The sequence below is a fragment of the Opisthocomus hoazin genome, chromosome Z, assembly GCF_030867145.1.
Source record: "Opisthocomus hoazin isolate bOpiHoa1 chromosome Z, bOpiHoa1.hap1, whole genome shotgun sequence".
Classification (NCBI taxonomy): Eukaryota; Metazoa; Chordata; class Aves; order Opisthocomiformes; family Opisthocomidae; genus Opisthocomus; species Opisthocomus hoazin.
Window position 1 is genome coordinate 29677332 of NC_134454.1, and position 26644 is coordinate 29703975.

The 26644-nt window shown below is 40.3% G+C and overlaps 2 protein-coding genes across 7 annotated transcripts in view; both read right to left on the bottom strand.

Moving 5' to 3' along the window:
* The window catches only part of CKMT2 (creatine kinase, mitochondrial 2), a 30163-nt gene extending 29640 nt beyond the window's left edge, over positions 1 to 523 (bottom strand). The window contains exon 1 of one of the 2 annotated variants that reach the window (XM_075410765.1): positions 415 to 523. The gene's annotated coding sequence lies outside the window, so the exon portion shown is untranslated. The remainder of the gene's footprint in view (positions 1 to 414) is intronic. The other variant, XM_009941165.2, reaches the window with a different exon arrangement.
* A 6973-nt stretch (positions 524 to 7496) lies between these two features.
* Positions 7497 to 26644, bottom strand: part of RASGRF2 (Ras protein specific guanine nucleotide releasing factor 2) — a 148873-nt gene continuing 129725 nt past the window's right edge. For 2 of the 5 annotated variants that reach the window (XM_075411040.1, XM_075411039.1), the window contains exons 20-27: positions 20593 to 20653; positions 19450 to 19553; positions 18753 to 18837; positions 17943 to 18140; positions 15822 to 15901; positions 13805 to 13922; positions 12979 to 13047; positions 7497 to 12271 (exon numbers count right to left, since the gene is read on the bottom strand). In XM_075411040.1, coding sequence (XP_075267155.1) covers positions 12179 to 12271; positions 12979 to 13047; positions 13805 to 13922; positions 15822 to 15901; positions 17943 to 18140; positions 18753 to 18837; positions 19450 to 19553; positions 20593 to 20653 — 808 coding nt within the window. In that variant the 3' untranslated portion in view covers positions 7497 to 12178. Of the gene's footprint in view, positions 12272 to 12978; positions 13048 to 13804; positions 13923 to 15821; positions 15902 to 17942; positions 18141 to 18752; positions 18838 to 19449; positions 19554 to 20592; positions 20654 to 26644 lie in introns of those variants that run through there. The other 3 variants (XM_075411043.1, XM_075411042.1, XM_075411041.1) reach the window with 2 other exon arrangements.

Below are 26644 nucleotides of genomic sequence, written 5' to 3' on the forward strand. Positions count from 1 at the left end.
TGACCTGGTGAGACTCAGAAGCTCAAATTCTCCTGCCGCAGCCCAACCAAGGTGCTGGGAGTACTTACCCTTCTGAATCATTTTGACATTATTTTATAGTATAAAACCCTCATCTCTGCAGTGCTGAGAGCTACAATCAAAATCACAAAAAACTTACTGAATTAGAGATGTGTTCTCTGAGCTTGTTACATATCTGCAAAGGGACTTATTTCTTCCTTACTTAAACTGTCAGCTTTTGAAGCAGCTGCACAGTGGGCTGACACATTTTTCCCTGCACCGAGTAGTTATGTGAATCAATAAATTATAACCAAATTACACCACATCCTGTGATGATTTCAATTCATTTTTAATGGCCCTCATATTGGAAATGCTACCATTTCAGGTTAGAAAAGCAATATAGATAGTTAAACTGACCTTGAAGCTGAAGGTAGAGACGTTCTGCTGCCTGCAGCGAGCCCAGAGTGTAAAGGGAACAACAAGTTGGTGCACTGACAGGAGCCCAGGTAATATGAGAGGGGGAAAAGGAGGTGAGGGAAATGAAAATAATTGCTGCAGTGGCCAATCCTGTTTCGCTGGGTTACATGAACGACATTTGGTAGCACAAGGGTGCCCTTGAGGGTGCAGGTGGGATGTGGCAGGAGGAGGTGTCTAACAGTTGGGTGGTGGCAACACCATCTTTCAAACACTTCTCAAGGGGAAAGAGTTGCCATCAGCAAATGGTTGGCCAGATGCTTAACTGCAACGAGATGCACCTCAGGTGATTCATACCCAAGGGCTCGTTTAGTAACAGCTGAAAGTGAAAGGTCAGGAGCAGCTCCTGTGCTGGGCTGGCTTGCCTGCCTGAACAACTCCTGAGACTCCTGAGACCCATGGAGAGCAGGGCAAATCCACCTGCACTCATCCCACATGGAAACGGGACCCAGAATGAGCTGAGATCACAGAGGGCACTTCCCCCAACCGCCCCCTCCCCCGCTTCATTTCTAATTAATGACATTTATTCTTGACTCGTTCTAAGCCAGAGGGATCCAGAAATATGAAATATAAAAGGGGGATATCTGACATCTCCCATTTAGAGTTACTATAGTCACATAGTGGTAAAGTACTAGAAGAAATAACATGCGATGGTTCGGAAAGCAAGAAAGAATAATCAATTTCATTCACCTAGCTCTGCTCCCACTGAAACTGAACATGTATCAAGGCTGACAGAGGAACACAGAGGCCAGTACTGTGCAGCTTTTAAAAATCCAAGACTTTAAAATGCTTTTTCCTTTGGACGTTTAAAATTCCTTGAGTTATACATTGCAATTTCCTAAACCTGAATCGCAGATTTCTGAAACTTTACAAAGCGTAGACAAAAATGTCACGACTTGTTTGGATTAATGAGAGCCATGCATGCCCGCCATAATTAAAAACAAAATAGCCACTCTAGATCAATGTATCTGGACTACCAAGTATTTGAAACACCCTCTCTTCACCACACCTGCTTTTTATCAACCCAACACTATGTTTCCGGTATTGATAGAAGAAAAAATCCAGTCAACGATCTCTTGAACTAAGATCAATACAGAAGTATGAGCACTACAAATCCACCCTTGTGCAGGAACTGGCAAAGGAAACAGAAACCAATTTTCCTTCCGTACTCAGCAAGAGCTGCTTTGTGGCTGTGTCACAGCTTTTGCTCGGTCTTGCAAGCCTGCATTAAACGCAGAGCTCTGTGTACTAACACCTCTGCAGCGGGTGCTGTCATCTCCCTGTCAGCGACGCAGCCCCCACGCTCCAGTTCAGCAGCTCACGACTGAGGCACGTACCTCATTTTAGATTTTTTTACTAAAGGCAGCCTTTTTCGTAGAGCCCTTGAACAGACAAAGACCTGCGCTTTGAAGTAGATAATACCATGGACTGAAGTGTCTTCCTGGCTTACACAGACATTTAAGCTATTTGCCAGTTTTGAGCCTGGGAGAACAGAAGATGCAAACAAAACTCAGCCTGCTAGCTAACATCGCAAACACCTGCCAAACAGCGTTAGCAAGTTCCCTTATGATTTCTGAAGAATCTATCATTAATGCTTTAAAAATTGTTTGGTCTTACTGCCGTTCCTTGATCTATATTGTGAGGAACTCGGCTACAGAAACATTTCATCTCTATCCAACCTAAATATTTATGTGAAATCTCCCAATTAAAATGCTGTCTTGGTGTCATTGCTTGTGCTGAGGAGGTAGCAGTAGCTGAGTGTTAATTCAATTGCTATTCATATTAATGCCATCTGTCCCTGCAGAGGGAGTTCAGCTGAAATTCACCTATAATTTGTGCCCCATTCGAGTTTGTTGTGGAAGCTGCTGAACAGAGTTTACCTATACAAACCAGACAAAGGTAATTTTGTTTATGGGAAAGCCTTTATGATTAGCACATTTCTTTCAAAGAAAATGTCCATAAAGTCAAATTTCCATACGTGGCAAATAATTTATTAGTAATCAGAGGAACCAGGACAGAAATTAATAGCCCAGGTATTATTACTTAGCATATGTATGGAATTAGGAATTAGAAGATGCCATGTTTTTTCTGAAGAGCTGGCAAGGACACTAATCACCAGCTCTCCTGCTGCTGGAGTCACAGCTCAGCTGCTGTACAGCTGCAACGAGCCACTACACACAATATTGTTACAAGTGAGCAGTCAGCTTGCCCAAGATGCAATGACAAACACTGGTTTTCAAGTTCAAAGGGTCTTTAATTCTTGAGATTCCTAAAGAAAGACTTAGAATAATGCAGTGAAGCATACCATCTTGGGAGTAAATATAATTGCTTACCAAATGGCTACCAGACCTCTTACTGAGATTTCCCTGTGGCTGTGGATGTGCAATATCCACTTACATAGAATATATGCAGTCACTGAGATCTGAAACTGGAGAATCGTTCAATTTTGAGGTGGTATTCAACCACTTGCATCCCATGGAAGTTGACGGAATTTAAGCAAGTATTTGGTGCTAAGCATGGACACAAATTCACCATGACAAAGTGCGTAAGTAGGCACAAACAGTCCTCCTACAGTTATGATTACTCCAAAGAAAGCCACTCTAAGGTGCTAATACGTCTACTAAATAAAGAGCTCAACTAGATTCAACCAACCTGTTAAAAATAACCCCAGTTATTTTAAGTTATTGAAGTTGCTCTTCACAGCATATCCACCACATAACGTAATTAGCAGTGTGTTTTCTGGCCAAAGGGAGGAGAAAAGGTTTTCCTAAAAACAGAGTTGACCATTGGGAAAAGCAGGAATATCCAAAAGGCTTACAACAGAACCATGTGGCCTTCAATGCAATTGCCTAAAGAGTGATCGCACGTTCTTTGCCAGCTGTGTTGCAGACTGCATTGCACCGTATCACAGTGCATTTGTTTTTAATTAGAGCAGAAAGACTGAAGGGAAGAATTGCCTAGTGTAGACCGTGCATGTGAAAGGGACAACAACTTTGTTTCAGACAGTTTCAGCCCTTTGAAATGTTGCTCTTGAATGATATTTTGGTGAAAATTTTGCCTCATTTAAAAAATGAAATGAGTATTTGTATCTCACTGATACGTGATTTTCTTTCACGGGTATATGTTGAGAACATGACTACAAATAAACATTACTGCTTTACAAGAGGAGACACTGACATCCTCTCTGACCCATCAGAGGATATTCATCCTGTTCTTCCACTGCTGCTGCAGAGCCAGCCACTGGTAGTGATGGAGGCTCACAGTCCAGCAGGCCATTCCTTTCTCCTCAAAACACACCCCAACTATGGACCTGGATATCTGACACTAGCCTTTCCATAGGCGGGATTCTTATTCCCCACATAAAACAGTACTGAAAATGCAGCAGTTAGTTAGTTTAAAATTAGCAAAATGGTGAAATTAATCAGTTCTGAGATTGTGATTGTCAGGGATTTTGAAGGAGTCATGACTAGAGAAATACAGCCAACAAACATATTCAGATATGTTGAGCTCTTAACACCTTCCCTCTTTCCAAAGTGATGATCCAACATCTTTGTCATGGAAACTCCATCAAACATGGTTAGAGAAGGAAAAAGGTGCTCTTTTTCAGATGTCTCTGCCATTGGAAATGAAATTTTAACAGTTAACAAAGTGGAATAAATAAAATATTTATATTTAGAGCAGAATAGCAAGCATTGACAGAACCTTGTGTCTTTTCTGGCTGGAAAAGTTACTACTTTTGATTGACGTGAAACATATCTAGGATCTAGACATGATTTATACATATTGTCCACAATCTGTATAAATGAAGAGCTTTCAGGAAGAGTGGCAGAAAAGAACACAAGCCTTGAGTAATAGTTATAGTTTTGTTTCTGACCCGTCCATTTAGGCATGTGCACACCATGAGCATTGGTACAGTAGCATGGTGTCTGATTCAGAGGCTTACACAGTGGAGTTGCTACCTCTAGGAAAACAGATTTGAAATGGCTTCTGCTTCACTTAACAACCCACACGTGCAGGATTGGCTCCAGCAGTCAGGGAACTGGAATGAACACCAGTGATTGTTTCAGTCCTTTTTCAAACTGGAGATGTCAAGCAAAAATCTGATCTTCTCAAATTTTACTTCTAGGCTATACACAGATATGGCCAGAACATTCAAATACATCTTTCAAGGCATAGTACAGTCTTCAAAACTTTTATTCATTATCTTTACACTATCAGTCAAGACCAATTTAATTTTTTTCTTCACAGAGCTCAGGATTTTGCACAGCCTGTACCAGCTAGCTTACCCCTCTTTCTTCATGGTCATGATTACAAAGTACTGTCAGATTTCGTTGGAGATCTGATCATTTCAGTGAGTCTATGATTTAGTAGTTTCCTTGCAACATACTAAAATGTAGAAAACAGTCATCACCACCACCCCCACCCCCCTGCTAAATAGTTCTTAAACAATAATCCATGATCTTCCTGTGCCCAGTAAGATCATGGAGCAGATCCTCATGGAAAACATGTCAAAACACGTAAAAGGCAGCGAGCTAAGGAGAGACAGACAGCATGGTAAATCGTGGCTGACTAATCTAGTGGTCTTCTACAATGGAGTGAGTGCATCAGTGGACAAGGGAATTGCTGCAGATGTCATCTATCTGGACTTCTGTGACGCCTTTGACACGGTCGCCCACAGTGTTCTTCTCTCTAAATTGGAGAGATACAGATTTGATGGATGTACTCTTAGATGGATAGGGAACCGGCTGCATGGTGGCGCCTGAAGAGTTACAGTCAATGTCTCAATGTCCAAGTGGAAACCAGTTATCAGTGGTATCCCTCAGGGGTCCGTACTGGGATCAGTACTGTTTAATACCTTCATCAATGACAGACAGTGGGATCGGGTGCACCCTCAGCAAGTTTGCAGATGCCACCAAGCTGAGTGGTGCGGTTGACACACCTGGATGATGGGATGCCATCCAGGGCGACCTGGACAGGCTGGGGAAGTGGACCTGTGCAAACCCCATGAAGTTCAACAAGGCCAAGTGCAAGGTCCTGTACCTCAGTCGGGGCGACCCCCGCCATCAATACAGGCTGGGGTATGAAAGGATTGAGAGCAGCCCTGCCGAGAAGGATTTGAGGGTACCGGGGGATGAAAAGCTGGACATGAGCCAGCAATATGCACTTGCAGCCCAGAAGACCATCCGTACCCCGGGCTGCATCCCAACAGCGTGGGCACAGGGCGAGGGAGGGGATTCTGCCCCTCTGCTCCGCTCTGGTGAGACCCCGCTGGGAGTCCTGCGTCCAGCGCTGGAGCCCTCAGCACAGAACAGACCTGGAGCTGTTGGCGCGGGGCCAGAGGAGGCCCCAGCAATGATCCGAGGGCTGGAACCCCTCTGCTGTGAGGAAAGGCTGGGAGAGTTGGGGCTGTCCAGCCTGGAGAAGGCTGTGGGGAGACCTGATTCCGGCCTTTCAGTATGTAAAGGGAGCTTATAAAAAAGATGTAGAGAGACTTTTTAGCAGGTCCTGTAGTGACAGGACAGGTGGCAATGGTTTTCAACTGAAAATAGGTAGATTTGGACTGGATATAAGGAAGAAATTTCTATGATGAGGGTGGTGAGGCCCTGGAACAGGTTGCCCAGGGCAGCTGTGGATGTCTCCTCCCTGGCAGTGTTCAAGGCCAGGTTGGACGCGGCTTGGAGCAACCTGGGCTGGTGGAAGGTGTTCCTGCCCATGGCAGGGGGGTTGGACTAGATGATCTACAAAGGTCCCTTCCAACCCAAACCATTCTGTGATTCTATGATCCTATGATGATGGCCTTAGGGAAAGATGCAAAACCAGCCAACTCTTTGGCATAAAGTTTATTAAATGGTTTAAAGTGTGGGGAAAAATACTTTAAATTAAAATTATCCTCCAGTACATTTAAATAGAGCTGCTTGGCAAGTAGTTAGATTTTTTTTCTTGCACTGAAAATATCTGACAGCTTCCAAAGTAAGTTGCTCTCTCAGCCAATTTTAGTTTTTATGTGAAATACCAAAAATGTACAAAGATTGCAGAAAATGTGCCTGCAAGGTCACAGAGTACTGAATAGATGCTGATTTTAATATGTCATTTATTTCATCTCTGTCTTACACAGACCTGATGTGCCATTACTGTTTACTTACTTAAAATACATTAATTCTTGAAACAAATTTAATAGGTGTCTATCTTAAAGAAATTACCCAGTTCAACAAAGGAAAGCAGTAAACAGTGATTAAAGCGTATAACAAAAGCTGGAGACCTGGTTTTGTGGTCTTAGACTCTATTATCTATTTTGCTTGCATTTGCAAGTCATTTTATCTCTGTGTGACTTGTTTTCCTATCACAAGAGGAGGGACATACCATACTCACAAAATGTTTTCTGTGTTTACTCGGGTATAAAATGTGGCTATGCTATTTCTTTAAATCCATTTTAGGACATCAGCCAAGAGAAGGCTAAGGGTGTTTAGATAAATTCATAACTCAAAACAACAGGATGAAGAAGTTAGGGACAATGTTATTTACTCTCCATTTATATAATTCATTGCCTTTTGCCTAAAGAAATATTATATTGAAATGGGAAGTCCTTAAACACCTTCTGAAATTATATTTAAACTCCACCTACTTGTACATTCCTATAAGGGGAATAAAGGTGTGGAAGGGAAGAGGTTTCCTCATCTGAAGATTGATTTGTGCAGCTGGTTCAGTTTCATCTGTTACATGTCTTACTCAGTTATTTGTACTGTACACTTCACAGTGGATCAGTGTCTCCAGTTGTGTATGAACTAGGCTTCATTATCTGTTCCAAGTTAAAATCAGCATTATTCCCAATGATGCCCACAGCAGCTGCCATGCAGCCTGAGCGAACAAAGAATAAAATGCAGTAATTAAAACCATCCTTTCTCAGTAAAGAGAACCTGAATTTTCTCTGATTTTTGCCCTTCGTATTAATGGCTTGTCCATTCTGCTCCCAGGTTTCTGTACAAGACTCAGTTATTCAAAAGGAGTAGATTTAATAATGCACCATGGGCAGGTAAAAAACTAAACAGATACCAGTAAGGACTCATGAATCTCAGGAAAAAAGAATGTTTAATTAGCATATAGGCACAACAGTCTGCCTGATATGCCTTACTAATAATACAAAGCAATAACCTCAGGTCAAAAGACAAGTTACAATACATGCAAAAACATCTGGATTGTGCACTAAGTAACATGTTAGATATAAGTACATCTGTCAAATAAACATAAATCTATTCTCCTAAAGAACAAAACTTCAGAGACTATTTCAAAAGTAAAGGTACAACAAAACAACCATAGTTGAGCAGCGTATTGGACACAAAGCATCCTACACAGAGACATTTGAACTTTGGAGGCAAAAACTGGAACAGGCAAATAGCTGAGAGCCAGATCCCCAAATACTTACTTATGAAAAGCTCTCAGTGAAGCCTAAGGTATTATCAGAATGAGGTCGGAAGGATTTTGCCCTTAACGAATAACAATTATGAGTGGGTAAAAATGTCTCTATCGGTGAGAATTCTAAATCATATATCTAAGTTTAATGATTCTGGTAAGAGTGGAAGGAGGAAAGACCGAGTATTGATACAAACAAAACAGTGTTTTTGTAAAACCCTTAAAATAAATAATAATTATGAAGGAAAATTTGGGACAATAAACATGTCATGAAATAAAAATCAACGTGGTTAAAGTTAATAAATACTTTCAATAGTTATGCTCACTTTTATCCTAGAGAACAATAATGAGTATAAAGAACTAGGAAAGCAGAAAGAGGACGGGGACCTCTTCCTTACCTTTATACATGGGTGATCAGTCCCAGTATCATCTCCCACTATTAAGCTATGCGTCTGTGTGTTACAGGACTAGCCAAAAGAAAGGGACAGAATACACACTTGGTGCCACTGTGGATTCAACGGATCTATGTTTTCTTCCACGGGATGACCAACCACAGGCTCAGTCCACTAACAACACTGGTGAATTCAGTTGGGGGAGAGGAGAGGGACAGGGGGGAGTGAAGGCTGGGGTGAAGGCAACTCTAACCCCGTTATCAGTGTGTGACAAGTGCTCTCTGTCACATGGAAGGGGACGTGTCTGTGCTGCTGCCCAGGTTCCCAGATAACTACTGGCTGAATCTGGGCTGCGACTTATGCAGTAAAAAGTACTGCAGAGCTCCCCTTGGACTTTGCTAGCAAACGTGCCCACTGCTGAACCAGTGGGTGAAATGCGCTATCCCCATTGCAGCTAGCCAGCCTCTGCACCCTGAGGCAATTTTGTCCCCGCCGAAGGGAGCAGCCCCTCCAACGTGAGAGCTGCTGTCACATCCGACTGGCGCAGCAGGGCTGAGGAGCTAAGAAAGGCAAGTAGACAGGCGCTTCAGCCCTTCTCTTTCCTACGAATCCTGAATCACCTGGGCTTTTTTAGTTCCGATTGCAGAAAAGCCAGTCTGCTCTGCTTCCACGGCATAAAAGCTGTAACGGACAAGATCCTGAAGGACAGCAAGATCCAAATGACAAAGTCCTCACTTGCAGACATCCTCCCTGAAACACCAGAGGCGAACAGTGGGTGTTTCATGGCTGAGATTTCTACCTCTATGGATTACATGGCTGTGGTGGAGTGGCACAGAGAAGCTGGCAGCAAGGAGCTCCACGATCCCTGTGCGCTGTACAGGGAGATCACCGCACTAGCTGGTTATACAGATGTACTAGGAAAAGCCTCACACAAAGCAGGTTGCTGCTGCCTACTGACCACTGCCATAGCTCAAGCCCCGCAGCAGTACTGTAGCAGAGGCACTCAGGCCACTTACACATGAAGTACAACCCGACTGCGGGGCAGAGACATCGCTCTGCACTCGCCGTGCAGGATTTCTGCGGAATAGCCGTTTCCAGCTTTGGTTAGGGCTGCAACACGGGCTAGGGTTGTGGAGAACAAGATGCACACTCACTTCTTTGAGCAGTTACCTCTTGTGTTTTAAAGAACACACTGTATCCCCAACCAAAAGGATTAATATTAGTCATCAGCAAATCAAATATTACTGTGACCATTACCTTTCTTCTTTGTTTTTTTGTTGCTCTGAACACAAATCAAGTATATAGTTACTCTAGTGACTCTAATCTAAATTGTGCCACTGACCCAAGAGGTAACTTTTGGCATGTAAATAGTACATGTTTTTCCAGAGGGGCTGAACCACCATGTTGTCTACTGATTGCAAGATAGGGATGCTCAGCACCTTTGAAAAAAAACCATGTCTAACCCTTTGTTTTCCTTTCTTTCCTTTTGTAATAGTGTAGCACGAGCACAGCACCACCCCTGCATATTGCAAGCACTAATATGCATTGAATGTTTTGAAACTCTGAAGAACTGAGATACACAAAGTACAGAACAATAACCTGTGAAAAGAGTAAGCTGAAGAATTGTACCCTGTATCCCTAAGAACATCAAGGAAGTTTGGTAAAATGGGGTACAGGCAGATAAAGCAGCAGTTAATAGCATGTAACAGAGATGCCAACTGACACTGACAGTTACACATCTTCTTTGCGAACAGAGGAACAATAAAATCAAGTTAAGAAATCACTTTTTGGACCACTTTTCGGACCACTTGTCCCCTGTTTCCTCATTACTTCAAAGTGTTTTATGAAACTGCCATATGCTAACTGCTTTTGTACAGAAAATACACAGTAAGTTTTGTGGCCCAAATAAACCATGCTCTTTTTTTCGTATCATGCACTGGGATGCAATCAGCTTTTTGTCAGTCATTAGTGAAAAGAACAAGCACATTTTTGATAATAAAAAGCTTCTATATGTAATATTTTCCATGTCCATTTCCACAGCAATCATTAGCCAGAACTATCTAAAATGTTTCTGGAATTTCCTTTTCTGTTACTGTCTGCTTTTCTCATTGAGGAACTTTCCAGTATTTGTGATGTTTCCCCATGCAGTTATTTACAAAGAGATGGTCCTTGTGGTGAAGAACCTTAATGAAGTTACAGTTGCTAAGGTACATTTATAAATGCTAGCAGCTACACTCAGACTGAACAAATGGAATTTATTGTGCAGGTCTGGGCTGGGCCAGCAATATAATTAAAGTGCAAATAAAGACAAAAACCACAAGCTAAGCAGATCCATTCTTTATGGCCAGCGTTAAGCATCATGACTGTGGTAAGAAATGTCAGATCAAATAGGCCTAGGTCACAATCTATTTTAAAAATCTGTCTCCCTGAGAGGATTTAAGGGAGGTATACAGTGAAATAGCCCTATTTCTTCAACTGGCTGAGTATCATTGGAAAAGTAAGGACACTTTTCCAGCCAATTTTTTCAACAGTGCTAATACCTGCGTTTTACACTATGATGCTCTTTACAGCATGCACTTGAGCTCACTTTCCATGCAGATACAACAGGCCACTCTTAATCAGGAAAATTCAGGAAGTACCAACTAGCTGCAGAAATGACATCTATCTACCTGGTATGTCACAAAAGCATAGGCTTTGAAAACATTTTACAAATAGCACATTTTCTTAAACATATGCCCATCTGCAAATAATAATTACTAGTTCAGATAAAAATATATAGTTTGTGTTTGCTGGCATTCAAAGTTTGCCACTGATGTGAACAATTTTAGAGCTGAGTCAGTGCTGAATGGTTGAACAAAAAACCAGACTTTTTTCAAACCACCGATTCCACGTAAAACCACACTGTCACTCCAACTCCTAGTGTCCACTGCTCACCAGTACCCACTGCCAGACCAGAGCTGTATTTGTCTCCACAGTGTGTCCAGAAAGTGCTCTGTAGCCTGACTTGTCAGAGACGCTGCAGGAGGTGCAGAAAAATAAAGTGCCTTTTCCAGGGTTGTGTGCAACATCACTAACCATCCCATTCACTGTATGTCCAGATTTCTTGAGTCTCAGGTATAGCTCCTAACTTTGTAACTCCCAGCTGAAGCTTGCAAGGCTGGCAAATGTTTACAGCTATTCAGCTGGTTCATTTCTTTTCCATGATGTAAATACTTTCACTGTGTATTAATGAAAAAATATTTACAATTAATTTATAGGTAAAATCCGTCACCTTACAAAAGGCTGACAAGACATTTAAAGAAGAGACAACATTTTATAAAGTGTAGCATTGATTGTATTGGCAAGCATTTTGAACAACTGCAGATCTGAAGATACTAGATGCTACCTTAACGTCACTCCAAGATAGCAGATGACTGTTAAGATCCTGCTTTTTCAATGAAGTTAACATGCTGTGAGGACACCACTATCATTACTGCCTCAGTGAACGCATAGTTAGCCATCAACCCAGACCGAATCGCAGTCATCTCATTTTGCTCATTTATCATAATATACCTGAGTATATTACCACCATTTAAATCTGTCCCCTCATTTGTCACGTAAGACGGCTACAATGAGTACCCATTCATAGGAAAGTCTCCTGTTTTCTATTAAATGCATAGTCCCTACTGCAAAACATCATCTTTGCAAAGCAGCAATCACTTCATCCCGGTAGCAAGCATCTTTGCCTTCCACCTCCAATGCTCATTTTTGTTGCCTGAGAGGGAAATGCTGTGAGGCTCTGTATTTCTTATTGGAAAAGAGAGCTTGCGTTCTTCTCAATATTTCCCTCCCTGTCTTTAGGACTTGGCATGCATGGTTTTGTTCATTGTACTAAAGCTTTCTGTAGACTCTGAGGCAAAACTGGCTCTTCAGGCGGGGAGTCTGGGTTCAATCTTTAGGGAAAGTTCATACAAGGTATCATCATCTATGATGAGTGTCTTGTCAAGTAAATAGTGAGTGACCTGGAATGGAGAAAACACAGAGGAAGAGACTGTTACTTCCAGAAAAATTTCTCTGCTTTCCTTTTCCCCTTCAGCCCATTTTGGATCCTGAGACCCCCGCACGTTGTTTTCCTGAGCAACACAACAGCTCATCTGAATGGTGTAAAGCTGCACCAGCAGCACTCCAGGAACGAAGTGCGGCCTCTGACGAACGGGCAAATCCTTAGCCAGGTCACCTAAGCACACGCTGCTCTTCTGGAGTTTGAAATGAAATCTTCTCTGAAGGCAGACCGGCTTTGGGCAAATTTTTATCGCTCCCATCAAGGACAATGGGAAAAGAATTGCAGGATGCGCAGAACATCAGCAGGTGCTGTCCCCTCATCTGGGATTCTGGAATTCCTTGGGGAATTACACTTCCAACTGGGTAGCAAAAACAGACTTCCCTTTGAACTTGTTCCCCCATACCCCAGATCTACGCAGGCTGCAATCCCGAGAGCTTCCAAAGGAGAAAAAAAACTTGCTTCTATATACAGTGTCAAATAAAGTTTCTGCCAGGGTGAAGGCATTACAGCCCCAGAGTACCTGTCTGTATTTCTGTCTCTCCTCTGCTCTCTGAGTGTGGGAGCAGAACACATTGATTCTAGCTTTCAACAACAGCCGTATCTTACAACTAATTGCTACCACAGCTTTGACTTCATTAGTAGGTAACTGGCTAAGCAGAGCCTTACCTTCTGCTGATGCTCTATGCGGTAGGAGGTCTGCTGGAACTGGCGTATTTCCCTGATAATATGTGAGATCTTTCAAAAGAATACATGCGTAAGTACAACTGCATTTTGACTTTAGCTAAGCAACATAAGGCAAGAATTCTGCAGGAAATTATGCAATCTATCCTGGAAGCAGGGGAGAGAAGGGCAAAAATCATCTCCTAATGGCTTCCAAGGATTTAACTTTCCTAAATTAACCATTTTTTTCAGTCAGCCTCAAGTGAACCACTTTGTCTCTTCTCTCCCTATCCTGATAACCTCTCTTCTCTTTGCCTCGAGTGACTGCTGCAATGTGTAACCATAAGAAGGGCATTAAGTTGAGATTAGAAGAGAAGTTGCCTTGCTTCTGTCTGAGGAGTTATTACAAAACAACATTACATGGTAGTTAGAGAGAAATCAACTCAACTTTAAAATGCTTTTTTAGATCCCTGCACACTTCAAAAGGACATTGTGATTCCTGCTTTCTGGAGAATCACTACATTCCTTTAATTCTGGTTATTTCAAAAAGCCTTTTGTTGCTCCTTCATGAGCTTCAGACAGATGCTTTTTGTGTCTGTCATTTCTGAGAACAAATTGGAGGCAAATTCGCCCTGTAAAAATACTCAGTTTACCAGAAGGTGGTGATAGAAGACTGGGTCAACTAATTGCTTTCAAATAGCTACCTCCCTTGCGTGATGCCAATATACTTGTACATCGCAGAAGTTAAATTCAAAGGAGTTATAATTAAATCAATAATTAACTCACGCAATTAAACACCTGTTGGGAAATCATACAGGGAACTGAAAATTACCATTCTCATTTTGGAAAAATTGACAAGGCCTTCCTCAGTAAAGTTTGGTGTTCCTTCTTCAATAAATGCCAGGTCTGTCAGGTACATTCCAAGGTAGGGAACGGCAGGTGGGTTACAACTGTGAAACAAGAAATCGGCATATTTGCCAGTACCTAAATTTGCCAACTAATTTTTTTCCAACTCACACAAACTCTTTATTATTGAACATACTTCTCATCAATGGGTTACATTCATTTCTAAGACTTTCTCTGACTTCACTTGAGTTGTATTTGCTCTGTCTGTGACAAACAATGTATTCTGTTCAATACCTAGTATTAATGGCAGATAACATTTAGTAAAAGATAGAATAGTAATGTGATAGAGTGAGAAGAAGGACAGGTAAACTCTGTAATCAGAAAACACCTTCAAGCATATTTCAATCCAGGCTGACAGACAATCTCAGAAACAGATCCTACACACAAGCTAAAAGTGCAACGTGCTTCTGAGCAGTTGATGTTCTGCAGTCATGTAAGCATCCTAGTACAGCAAAGGTACATGTATCCACGTGTGTGAGCATGTGCACACACATTTGGAGGTATATACACATGCATACCTATATACATGCATATATAGGCATACTTGTACACACATACATGCACACACATATGTATGCATGCACATATGTATATGTATATGTATGTATATATGTTTATACCATTCTGTCAAAGTCTGTTTAGGCTTTCTCAACAGTGAACACAAAGAAGAAAGAGAAAGACACAGAGGTGGCAAAGATGATCCAGAAAACTGGGAATAGAGACCCTAGAGAATGTGGATTTTCTTTTCTTGGAGGGACAGGAGGAATGGGATAGTGATTGTTGCTTCCCTAATGCAATAATCAGTGCTCCACGCCCACTGATTCTTGCTTCAGAGCAATAGCAGCAAACTTGGTTTGCTGAAGCTCTGACATAGTAAGAATGTAGGGTGATGGCTGTACTGTTAATTTAGGCAGACTGCTGATAATGCTTAGCAGTGCACTTCATTCTGATTATTTTTTATATTATGATGGTGATGTACACAGGCAAGCAATATATTAACTGAAAGGTGTATAAAAGTACCTGAACATATCTCATGAGTAAAAACATTTTTAAAAAGCGATTAGCTCCACAACAAATACTTCTTAAATAAGAACTGGGTAACTTTAACTATGTATATTTTGAAACATTCTGGTAATTATTCCAGTAGTTCAATTCTTTGCTTCTCTCAAGATCATTTAAAGTAGTTGTACCACTCAATGCTGGAAAGCCTACTTCTAATTACAGAACTTCTAAGAATACAGGTTTTGTATGGCTATGCATGCAGTTGGAGCCAATACATAAACCGTACAACCCTTGCCACAAGATATTTTGGATACCAAAATTCCATACGGTCAAACACAATCTGGCAAATCAAAGAAAAAATTAGTCAAGGACTACAGCACGAAAAAGCAGGCTGCTTTCCGGGGTGGTAGACTACAGGGGGCTAGGAGGGTACAGGAGAGGAAATATCACTGTGTATTTGACCTGTTCCTACGTTCCTCTCATCAGCTACTGGCCACTGTCACAAACAAGATAAAGGGGTGAACGGATCTTTGATCTGACACAGGCTTAGTACTATGTCCTAAACTTCTTATCTGGAACAAGGACTCTTTGGACTCCTGTTTTTGAATAAGAACTTTTATTTAGAAACCTGGTTTTACGCTTATTGAAAAAGTTTATCAGTGTAAGTAAAACCCCAACAGGGAACATTCACACAGAATAATAGCTTAATTTGTTTCAGTAATTCTCTAGAGATAGTGTATTTATCTATCAGGGTACTAAATCACAGGATATTGAGCCAAATAATGTCAAATAGAATAAAACTAGAATTTAAAAGGTTATTAGGTAAAAATACTATCCAATATTATATTAATAATTAAAGCTTAATCAAAACAAATCCATCTTTAACATGTACTATCCACTGCTTGTAAAAAACTACAGTTGTATGTTGCACAGAAGCATACTTTTTCAGCGTTTCTCTAAGGTTTTTAAATCTTCCTTCAGATGATACAGTCTTCTGAAGCTTGTCCATGAGAGCTTTTGTCTAGAATGAAAATGCATTACAAATGTCATTGCTGTTGCACATAAATGACTGGGATTTGATTTTAGAAAAGGTGTAATTCACTTAGCATCTTCACCCCATTTTCAAAAGTAATAACACAGGCATTAGGAATTTAGCTTTATTGTAGTTCCTAGTCTATTTCTGAAAATGGAAATTATGAAGCATTAAAGATTTTCCTTTGAGTGATACCTATAACCTGTATCCATGCTAATATTATTAGCCTGCAAATTCAGTAAAAAATACACGTTCATTAAATTAATGGTGAGCAATTCAGTTTACTGTGTATACAAGAACATTAGGGACTTTATCTTACACGTTGCTGAGGATTCTTATCTGCGTTTACTGAAATTTCTGACAGTAAAGGATGTTTACTGTCTTGCAGCTTGGACAAAGCTGGTTTTACCTCCAAGTTTCTCATAAAATCTGAAAATGTATTTGAAAATATAGTACTGTCATACACAAATTCCTTTCAGTGGGCACCATCAGAGCCTGGTTACATTGCAAGTGAAATAAGTTTGCTTTTCAGTCTATTTATGCTGTAGACTTGAGACAGTACAGAGAATCTTGAGAAATTTGTCATTTTTGAAACTGAATTTCCGATTAAGAGAAAGCTGTAGGCAGAAACAGACACTTTCTTTTTCTTCTAAATAACAGGCTGATGAAACACTCAAATTACACTTCCAGTAAGCACTGGAGAATAGTGAAACAACACGAATCTGTTGTGGTTTTATTTTAATTGAGAAGTTTAAAAATTCAATAAATTCTAAACATAAAACTTTTTAGAGGTAAACTCCTACACAACAGTTTATATTGAAAGGATTTGTTACATATTTTTAAATAAAAGAACATAGCACCAGCTATAAAGCAGCTGAGAAAAAACTGACTGGAGAAGGCAGTACAGTCAGAATGTATTTAAGTGGATTTCATTGCTTGGGCTGCTTTCATTGCTTTGCAAAAGCTGCAGAAACATACGGGGGAGGAAATGCAGTGATGAAAGCCTACCTTTTGCATGTCAGTGAGCCAAATCTAAAACAGGCAACCTGAAATCTTCCAATTAGCTGCAGTAAACTCTGTATCCAAATACCACCTCACTCACAAGTGATTGGCTCTGTCCTACTGACCTCCTTGCTCTGTTGTTCCACCACACGAAGACAGTCACTTTTTTTTGAAATAGCAGAAAGCCGAGATTTGAATCATTCAACCAACTTCTCCAAACCATTTAAAACAGAGAACAGAAAAGACTGGATACTCTTCATTCTGGCTAGTCTTTTTTCTGTGTCTCATTTTTGTTACGGGCAGTCATTCTCATAGCCTTAGCCATGCTCCTGACAGTCTGAGCAGCAAAGTAACGGTTAGATGGCGGTATTCACTGCAGCTAAACTTGGGCCCCTAAATAAGACTAGTTGTTTGCAGTCTCTTACTTGGTAGCAAAAAACTCACCACCTTGAGAAGTAGTGCTGACCTTTCTACTCACTTTCTGCACATGTAGGGAAATATGGCTCCTATTTTAGGCACCTCAGATGACTTTAGTTATAGCTAATAACGATCTAGATGTGTATCTCCTCCTCTGGAGATATTCAAGACCCACCTGGACGCAGTCCTGTGCAGCCTGCTGTAGGTGAACCCGCTTCGGCAGGGGGGTTGGACTAGATGACCCACAGAGGTCCCTTCCAACCCCTACCATTCTGTGATTCTGTGATTCTGTGTATTTCTGAAAATATCTAAACTTAGTCTTCTCAACTATTTCAGTACTTAAGGCTCAAGTCATAGTCTTAGGCACCTGCTAATTCTGTTGAAATCACATTTTTCCCACAGACATTTAACTAATGATATCAAAAAACAGGACAAATTCAATACAAAAGATGTGGACATGAAATACCAGTACCACTTTGTGCTTCCAGCAAATAGTCTTGAGTGTTGTAAAAGTAGAAATATTTATGGGAGGAATCTCATCTCAACACGTCATTCTCTGAACAACACGCTGACCAAAGAAATCTAGAAACCCTACTTGTAACTTTCTTACCTGTTTCGATACTTTACCCCAAGTTTTCTTAAGTCTGTAGATTGCACTTCTGTTCAAGGCTGACGTGATTTCTAACACACCATTATAATTGTGCATACATCGACAAATATCAGCTACTGCTACCCACTTTTCAATTGAGTTAGCCCGGGAGCTGACATCAGCGTAATTCATGATTTGGGAGGCAACAAGGTTACTCATCTGACCAAACAAAGAGGAAGAAATTTAGGACATTTAAATATAATCACTTTCAACGTATAATTATCTAATGAACAAGGCAGAAAAAACTAATGCACAACAGAACTTCTGACTCTTAATAAAACCAGTGTATTGAGAACAGTGTTGTAGGGAAGTGTGTGTGTGGGGGGAATGATGGTTTGAAAGAAGAGTAAGAGATGCAATGGGGCGTATCTCCAAGTCAACAGTAATAAAACAGATTCAAAGTCTCTCAGAAAGATTCAAGGAAAATGGAAAAGAGCAAAGATATGGTTGGGGATGCAGAGGGCATTCATTAAATACAGTCGGTGTTATATTTTCACCCTTTGGAAAAAATTTAGTTTCTTCTATAAGCAACAAGGCATTGTAGTAGAGTTTCAAATGTTCTACTCTATTAGAAATGCTGAGTACCAGTTCTTAAAACAAGAATCTTCATGTGCTTTGATTTAAAAGGTTAACCATAAAAAGGCTGTAACATTCAGTCACTACTAGATAAGAAGTTACTTCTCATTGTAAAAAAAAGATATTTTTGTTCCAGAGGTCATAGACAGTGTCAACAGAGTTCCTACAATGCAATCTACATTTAAGAATACTCACATCATTAAAATGTTGACTAGTTTTCATAATATAGGGTGTTCTCTCATTTTTATCCACCTTCATCCAGCCCTGCCCAAGAAACTCTCTAGACATTGAGGGGAGAGAAAAAACCAAAAAATGCCCTTAATAAACATAGTAGAGAGTCCCTGTCTCTAACTGTAGCCTAAGTGGATTTCAAGTATACCTCATTTTTAGAAGCTAGTAACACAGCTTTACACTAATTCCAGTATTTCACTATACCACTATTAATGCTGTTTGAAGTAGTAAATATTATAAAGAAGATTTATTTTTCTTTTAATCCCCTCCCCCAATCCCCCCATCCTAATTTTCAGCATTGTGACCTTATTTGAAATTGGTCTTGTCAGCTTACGTGGTTATATCCATGTTAAATTGCTGGATGAATGAGTTGATTTGACACTCCCTCCCTAGAGACTCAGCACTTCCATATTATATTCACTCTTCACTAGCCCAGAGCCTTAGACCACAGTGTGTCTTTTTCTTAGCAAAGAACTCAGCCTTTCAAAACACGATCAAACTATAGGGGAGTCTGAGGCAATGACAGAAACAGCCGAAGGACATCACGCTGTTATGTATGCAAACCTTTTTATTAGTAGCATGAATTAGTGTAGTGCCCAACTCTGCCAGTCAGTAACTCATCCACCGCACTCACTTCAGTCACTCGCAGGAGAACACTTACTCATAGGGTATGCTTCGGAAAACTATGTGATCTAAAAGAGTTATTTGCTCTGCAAGCTCCATGGCTGATAAAGTCTCAAAGCACTCTGGTTTTGGACAATCTGACTGCAAAAATAAGGAGAACACTTAATCATGTCTTTTTGCATTAATGGACATTCCAAAGCACAAGGTATTAAGAACTTTGTACGAACTTTCAACACAGAGTTGTAATTAACTACTTTGCTACAAAGAAATAAGAACTAAGAAAAATTTCTAACAACATAAGGGTAAACACTATGCTGGAAGCTCACAGGAAAACAGGTATGTACCAAATCATGAGTATGTGTGTGGGCTAATTAAACTCTGTGCATTCTGCGCTACTTTCCACATAATCACTCTGCATCTAGTTCATTGCCCACAGTCTTCTTCAGGTCAATGCAATGCACTTACGAGATGGTGGTGACTACAGTTTGAAGGATGGGCATTGTCATTCAAGGCCAGCTATGGTTCTGATGATAGCTGAGATGGCAAATGCTTATGATTTCATATATATGAGTATCTTTCCCTTTTTCTTGGGAAAGATATTTAGGGTCTAAGGGTCTAGAGCACAAGTCTTATGAAGAGTGGCCAAGGGAGCTTGGATTGTTTAGTCTGCAGCAGGCTGAGGGGAGACCTTACCGCTCTCTGCAGCTACCTGAAAGGAGGCTGTAGTGAGGTGGGTGTTGGTCTCTTCTCCCAGCTATTCAGCGACAGGATGAGTTGCGTTAGGGGATACTTAGATTGCACGTTAGGAAAAATTTCTCTGCTGAAAGAGTGGTCAAGCATAGGACCAGGCTGCCCAGGGAACTGGTGGACTCACCATCCCTGGAGGTGTTCAAAAAATCTGCAGACGTGGCACTTTGGGACATGGTTTAGTAGGCATGGTGGTGTTGGGCTGACGGTTGGACTTGGTGATCTTACAGGTATTTTTCAACCTTAATGATTCTGTGATTCTATGATTCTTTCATCATGTGATTTAAATCCAGATCCTACAGTTCTGACCTGTTCATCTTTGAACACTATTTCTGTCCAGAGATGTAAAGCTGCAGTTGTGCTACATTTTATTGATTTACACCCACAACTTTTCTATAGGAGCGTTAATGTTTAAATTTCAGGATGAACTTACCATCTGAATGACATCCTCTATTTTTAAATGGGTATCATCTTGATCATCCTGAGAAAGAGCCCTGAAAAAATAAGTACCAGAACATCCTATATAAATAAAATTGGCCATGGTTATCAGAAAACCTTATCACAGATAGCCAATCATGTTATCTAAAATAAATCCAAAGACTGCAATTGAAGATGTAAAGAAAAAATAATCTGGTACCTAAAATCTAATGCCTTGTGTTAAACAAAAGTGTACAACATGGTGTGACATCAGAGTCATGTAAGATAAAATGATGGTCATGGAGACTTAAAATCTCTGCGCTAAGAAGAACATAAGCTGTAGAGTGGTCACTGACAATAACTACTCTATTTACTTGCTGATTATAGTGATGAGGTTTCTACACCTATCCCGCTTTGACTTTAGTGCAAAGAAATTTGGTGGACAAAGAAATATTCCCTTTTCAAGAACTGGACTGACAACACAATACCAATAATATTTAATCAGAACCTTTCTATCCTGAATAATTCTAGGAAACCTAAAGGTGAAAAATTACATCTCAAGCTTTTTCTCTGATTTTTAAATACTGTGCTAGATGATATTTTGGGGAAATATTTGAAAAATCAACATTTGAGAAGTGAAGAAAAGACAGCAAAATAGGCATGCATAAGAGTGGCTCACTATGAAGTGTTCTTGTTTATTGGCAATACGTTGTCCTATTCAGTGTTCCACACAAAGAACTGTGAGTGTGGAAACAGATAACAAACTACCAAACGATTTCACTTGTAGTAAGTACATCATTTGCTTTTAGTAATACAAGTGCTAATCTATACTTCCAATTCTGCTATAGAAAACCTGTATTCATCAAACCCCATCCACGCTGATGTAGTATCTTGGCACGTAACAGGCTGCCCAGGGAAATGGTGGGGTGTTCAAAAAACATGTAGATATGGCACTTCAGGCCACGGTTTAGCAGGCATGGTGGTGACGGGTTGACAGCTGGACTTGATGATCTTAGAGGTCTTTTCCAACCATAATGATTCTATGATTTTATAATTCTAAAATCTTATCCCTTTATTTGGAAAATATAGACTCAAAGAAACTTTTAACAGACTGAATTTATCTAATATAGGAAAGACAAGATTTAAGGAGAAAGAACAGTATGTCGGTATGTAACAGACTGGCTATAAAGACACTGATGATATGGCAAGAAGTCATTGGACTGATTCGCATCAGAGGAGATTCAGTTTCAACATTAAGTTCAATTTTCCAACTGCAAGTATGAATCAACACTGAAACAAGCTCTCTGCAGAAGCTGTAGAGTCTTCATTAGCTGAATTTTCAAGGAAAGGTTAGATTATCATTTGCAAAGAAGATCCAGTTCTACTGATCATTCCAGAAAGCACAGCAACTGGGCCAGGTATTTTCTCATGGTCCCTCCCATTCTTTATTTTTGCACTCAGTCATAAAGACTTTCCATGTACCATCTAGGGAAAGGGTTAAAAGAAAAGGTTTATATTGCCTGGAGACTTTAGCTGTGAGTGTTAAGATATGGAATTTGTACTATGTGGGTGGGGAGGAAGTGTTAATGCTTAGTACACTAGGTTCTTCTGTTGTGGGTTGCTGTTGTTTCCTTTTGGTTTGCCAAATTGGAGGACTAGGTTAAAATCAAATGCAGATGAACAGAGAAAGTATCTAAGAAAATTCCTTGCCTTCGTTTTCAACCTATCAAATCCACACAAAATGCCCCTTTCTTCACAGGAGTTGGAAACACCTTACTTCTGATGGGCAAGCCCTGCAAAGTCTTGAATGTCTACTTCTTCAGGAGAACCCTAAGATTCTTCTCCAGCTAGTAACGGTGTGCAGCCTCAGTAACTGTAAACAGATCGTCAGTCTGTCTTTCCTGATCAGTTTTTTGTGCTGTATCTCATGTCTGATTGCCTCCAGAAACATATTGTTCATCGTATGACAAGAACATGTGCTTGCTGGCAATAAAACAAAGAGAGGGCTTGCTCTTTTGCCCCAGGTATTCTCAGTAACCTTGTAAACTCCTCGTTTGAGTTTGTTACATGTAACATTATATTGGCTGGAGTTCTCATCTTTGATACAGAAATGATTGTATTTGCTTAATAGAGAATAAAATAGGAAACACAAGCTTCATAAAAGGCTGAAAATACTTAACTTTTCCCCATCTTTACTTCCTGATGCTCTCTAACATGACATGTCACATTTTGTGTAGACTTCAAATCCCTCATTCTGTAGATGTGAGTGGTGCTTTTTCTCTAACATCGCGGTTTCATGAAAAAAATTCTCCTTTTATCCATAAATGCTCTGGGTTAAAATCTGAAAAGGGCAACACATCTCTAGTCTGGATAAAGCTACTTTTTGATAGCATCAATAGTAGCTTTCAGTTCAGTCTGCACTGTTGTCAGCTTTGGGTTATTTATTTCAACAGAGGTCTAGGAAGATATGTTGAGCTGATCAGTTCTGCTTGGGCAGTTCCCACTGCACTCACTGGAGAGCCTCCTGGAAGCTGGGTAAGCGGCACAGGTCCATGTGAAAAGAGTTACGAGAGAAAGCAAAGGCAAGCAGAGATTCTGCAGGGCTGTTTAACGTATCCCTCTCAGGGAGGACTGAATGGGGTGACACCTCCATCGTTCTCCTTACAAATGAACGAAGTAAGTACGTGAGAAATAATTTTCTAATTCTCAGACTCAGCAGCTAATATTAGACCTGTCTCTCACTTAAGCTATTCTTCATGTTTGACCAGTCCAAATATTAAAATGATTTTCTGGTGGAAAGTATTAACATCTGTCTCTTTATTCCTTTACATAAAATATTTTTTAAATATTTTAAAAGCTGGTGTAAGTTATAGAGCCTGAAATCTATTGTCTGGTGAGATTATACAAGGCAGAAAATTGGTCATCCATCAAATTTCAACCTCTGCATATCCTCGTATTTCATTTATATTTATTCTGAGGAATAACAAGGAAGAATGACCTTTTTTTTTTCTCCAGTCAGGATATTTATCAAAGTTGTTCACTGCTGTTCAGTCTGAACTTTACACCTTCCTGCTTCACCATCAAAAAAGTTCTACCTAGATTTCAGGGGTTAGTAAATAAGGCTGATAAAATCTCAAGCAAAACATACCTCAGTAGGTTTGCCTAACTTTCGGCACAGATATTGAACAAAAAGAAAAAGAAGTATTTTTACCCTGCAGATAAACCCTGTCAGTCCATTCAACAAAAATCTCATCACATAAGAAATACCAGCTGTTCTATTTGATGACTCAAGCAGGCATGAAGCAGCTCAGTATCTCTCATAAACACTTTCCTTGCCATTCATATTCTACACAGAGTCTTTCCCAGAGCTGACCATGAGACCTCTGGAATACAAACCAACCTTTCCTCCTCCTCTAATCTCTGATAGCAAAGTGACTGATTTTCCAAGAAATTTATATGCACATATGCGCACATACACTCAAAGGCTGGGTCAGTTTGTAAAAACAGACATTTGTACCCCATACCCTTCAAGGAGACAGTCCATGGAATATACCCATACATAGGCTCAGAAAACATGAACTTTCTTTCATGAGTGTTTGAACTTTGAATTTATTGTAAGAACTTATTATCCTAACCTCACTCTGAATTCCTCTACTTTTCAGACTCAAGATTAGACCACGAAAATTCACATGCGGGGAAGCCAAGACCTAGTGAGGGCTGACTGGCAAACCAGAATTCTGACAGACTACATGTTTTGATATGCCAAGGCCTTTTAGATATAAAAGCCTGCAGCAAGCACCTCTTCATAACAACTAAAAGCCCTATTTTATTGCACTCATCTAGCAATTGCGTGAATGACTATTTTCATGAGGGGCATGTCAACTTCCTTCCCATTTTCATCCTGTCTGAGAAAAGCCTTTCGAATGCAAGTTTCATCAAAACTTCCAGCTATGACAAATCAGTGCTTTCACATTAAAAAATACACTGTCAAAAATCTTCCAACAAATTGATTTCTAATAACAGAAAAAAGCTCTTCAGTTCTAGGTGGGTAATTTATCTTCCTCCTCTAGTAGTATTAGACGAAGGTCCTCCATCTAGAAGAAAACCAAAAAGTTAACATCTTTCCAAGGAGATGGGTATGTGTTGGTGATGGACTGAGCAGCATTTCTCCAAACCAGACATTGGTACGTGAACCAACAGAGGAACACAATACCTGGGAGCACCTCTGCACATTTCTACAAGACTCTGGATAGCTTTAGGACATCCAGGGTGTGATTCACATCCTCTGCAAGTCACTGCCTGTGCTCTGTAATTGTCTGAGAAAGGCAGGTGTCTTCTATGATCTCTGAAGGAACAGTCAGGACACCTAACTTTAGACAGTTTTGGTGACAGAATCCACCAAAGGCATGCAGCATGCCAGTTACCTTGGAAGGAATGCTTCATTAGCTGTCTATACTTTGTTTTGTGGCTAGGGGCTTCCATTAGATACAGTGGGTCCCACCAAATAATTTCTTGTAAGCAGACTTAGAGAAGAAATCCCTTTCCCTTCACCCTGTCATTATAACCTACGGATGATTCAGGGAACTCAAGAAATAATTTTATTCCATTACAGGCCTTGTATTAACATTCAGAACATTGACTGTAATCTCTTATGTTGGAAAATGATAGAAAATCTGTAATCTGATGCAGAAAAAAAGAAAACAGTGATGTGAGAGATACACTCGTGTAGAACATGGTGCCTCTTCAAAACGTCTTAGTGCAATATGGGAGCGTTTGCTCAAAGCTTAACAGTTTGTGGTCACGAGGAACATAGTCTTGGTTGTCCCTGCTACAACAAATAGTAATCCTCAGAGAGAAGTAATAGAACTCTCCCATCTCAGGGAAGAGCATGTTCAATGTTTGCTTTGACCTACTTCCACAACCAGCCATGGCACCACAGGAGGCATCAGGCAAGAATGTCAGGTTAAGAACCATTCCCGTGTCACCATGTCCTCTTTTTGCACAGAAGTAGTATCTTTGGTTTTAGTGCAAATATAGAAAAAACTTTGTTCTTCTGACACTAGAAACCTCATTGCCAACTGGGTTCATACACTTACATCGTCAGACAGGATGCAGGCATGCGGATATTGCCTCTTCTACTTCTGTTGGTTTATCATTCTTCATTAAATCAGTTCCAGAATCGAGCAAGGACCTTTTCAACCTGTCAGAAAAGCTAAACCCTCCTGACAGAAACTATTCCACAGTTTTATATTTTGGATTACTAAAAAGTTAACTTTTCAAAGAGGAGTCTGGAGTTTGTTCCACCTCTGAATCCACTAACAAGCTGAGAATCTGGAGGACCAGAGGGATTGATGCCCCAGCAGCCGAGTTCCTGAGGCAGCCAGAAGCATGTGTGCACAGTCTCAACAGGACAGCAGGTCACTGCTTAGGACTAGGAAGTTGATAAGTATTTTTAAAGCTTATAAATATTCATATTTTAATAACGTGCAATAAAAATGAAGGCTTGTGTAAAGGAACATGCACCCCTATGTCACTACCACTCATACACAGTTATACACAAACAAGTACATTCGACTGCAGATTATTCCTTAAATTCTGTAGTTTCCATTTTCCAGTTAACTATATAGCCTTGCTGAGAGTGTGTATCTCTGGAAGTAACTACAGTGCTTTTTTAAAGCTTGAACACCACTCTCAATTACCAGACAACCCATTTTCCCGAGGATATTTAAGAACCAGACCTCATTTTTTAGTGAAAGGTTGAGATGTATGGCACGTTTGTGTATTTCACCCCAGCTGAATCACTTTTTGTCCAAAATCTTCATTGCTCCAATACACTCTTTCTCACAAGGTTACTGAAGCAGTTCCCATTCCTGATAATTAATTTCCCCTTACCAGCTGACTGCTAACAAATTTTACATGCCTGGCAAATAACTGCCTCCTGTATGGCTGGAGAACAAGTCCAAGTGCTTCAAATTACAGTTTTGCTCAGTACAAGACTTTGGGACAGTTTGCTTCATGCGATACATTTTTAACCTGGAGACTATGTCCTGATCTCCTGTTGACTGCAG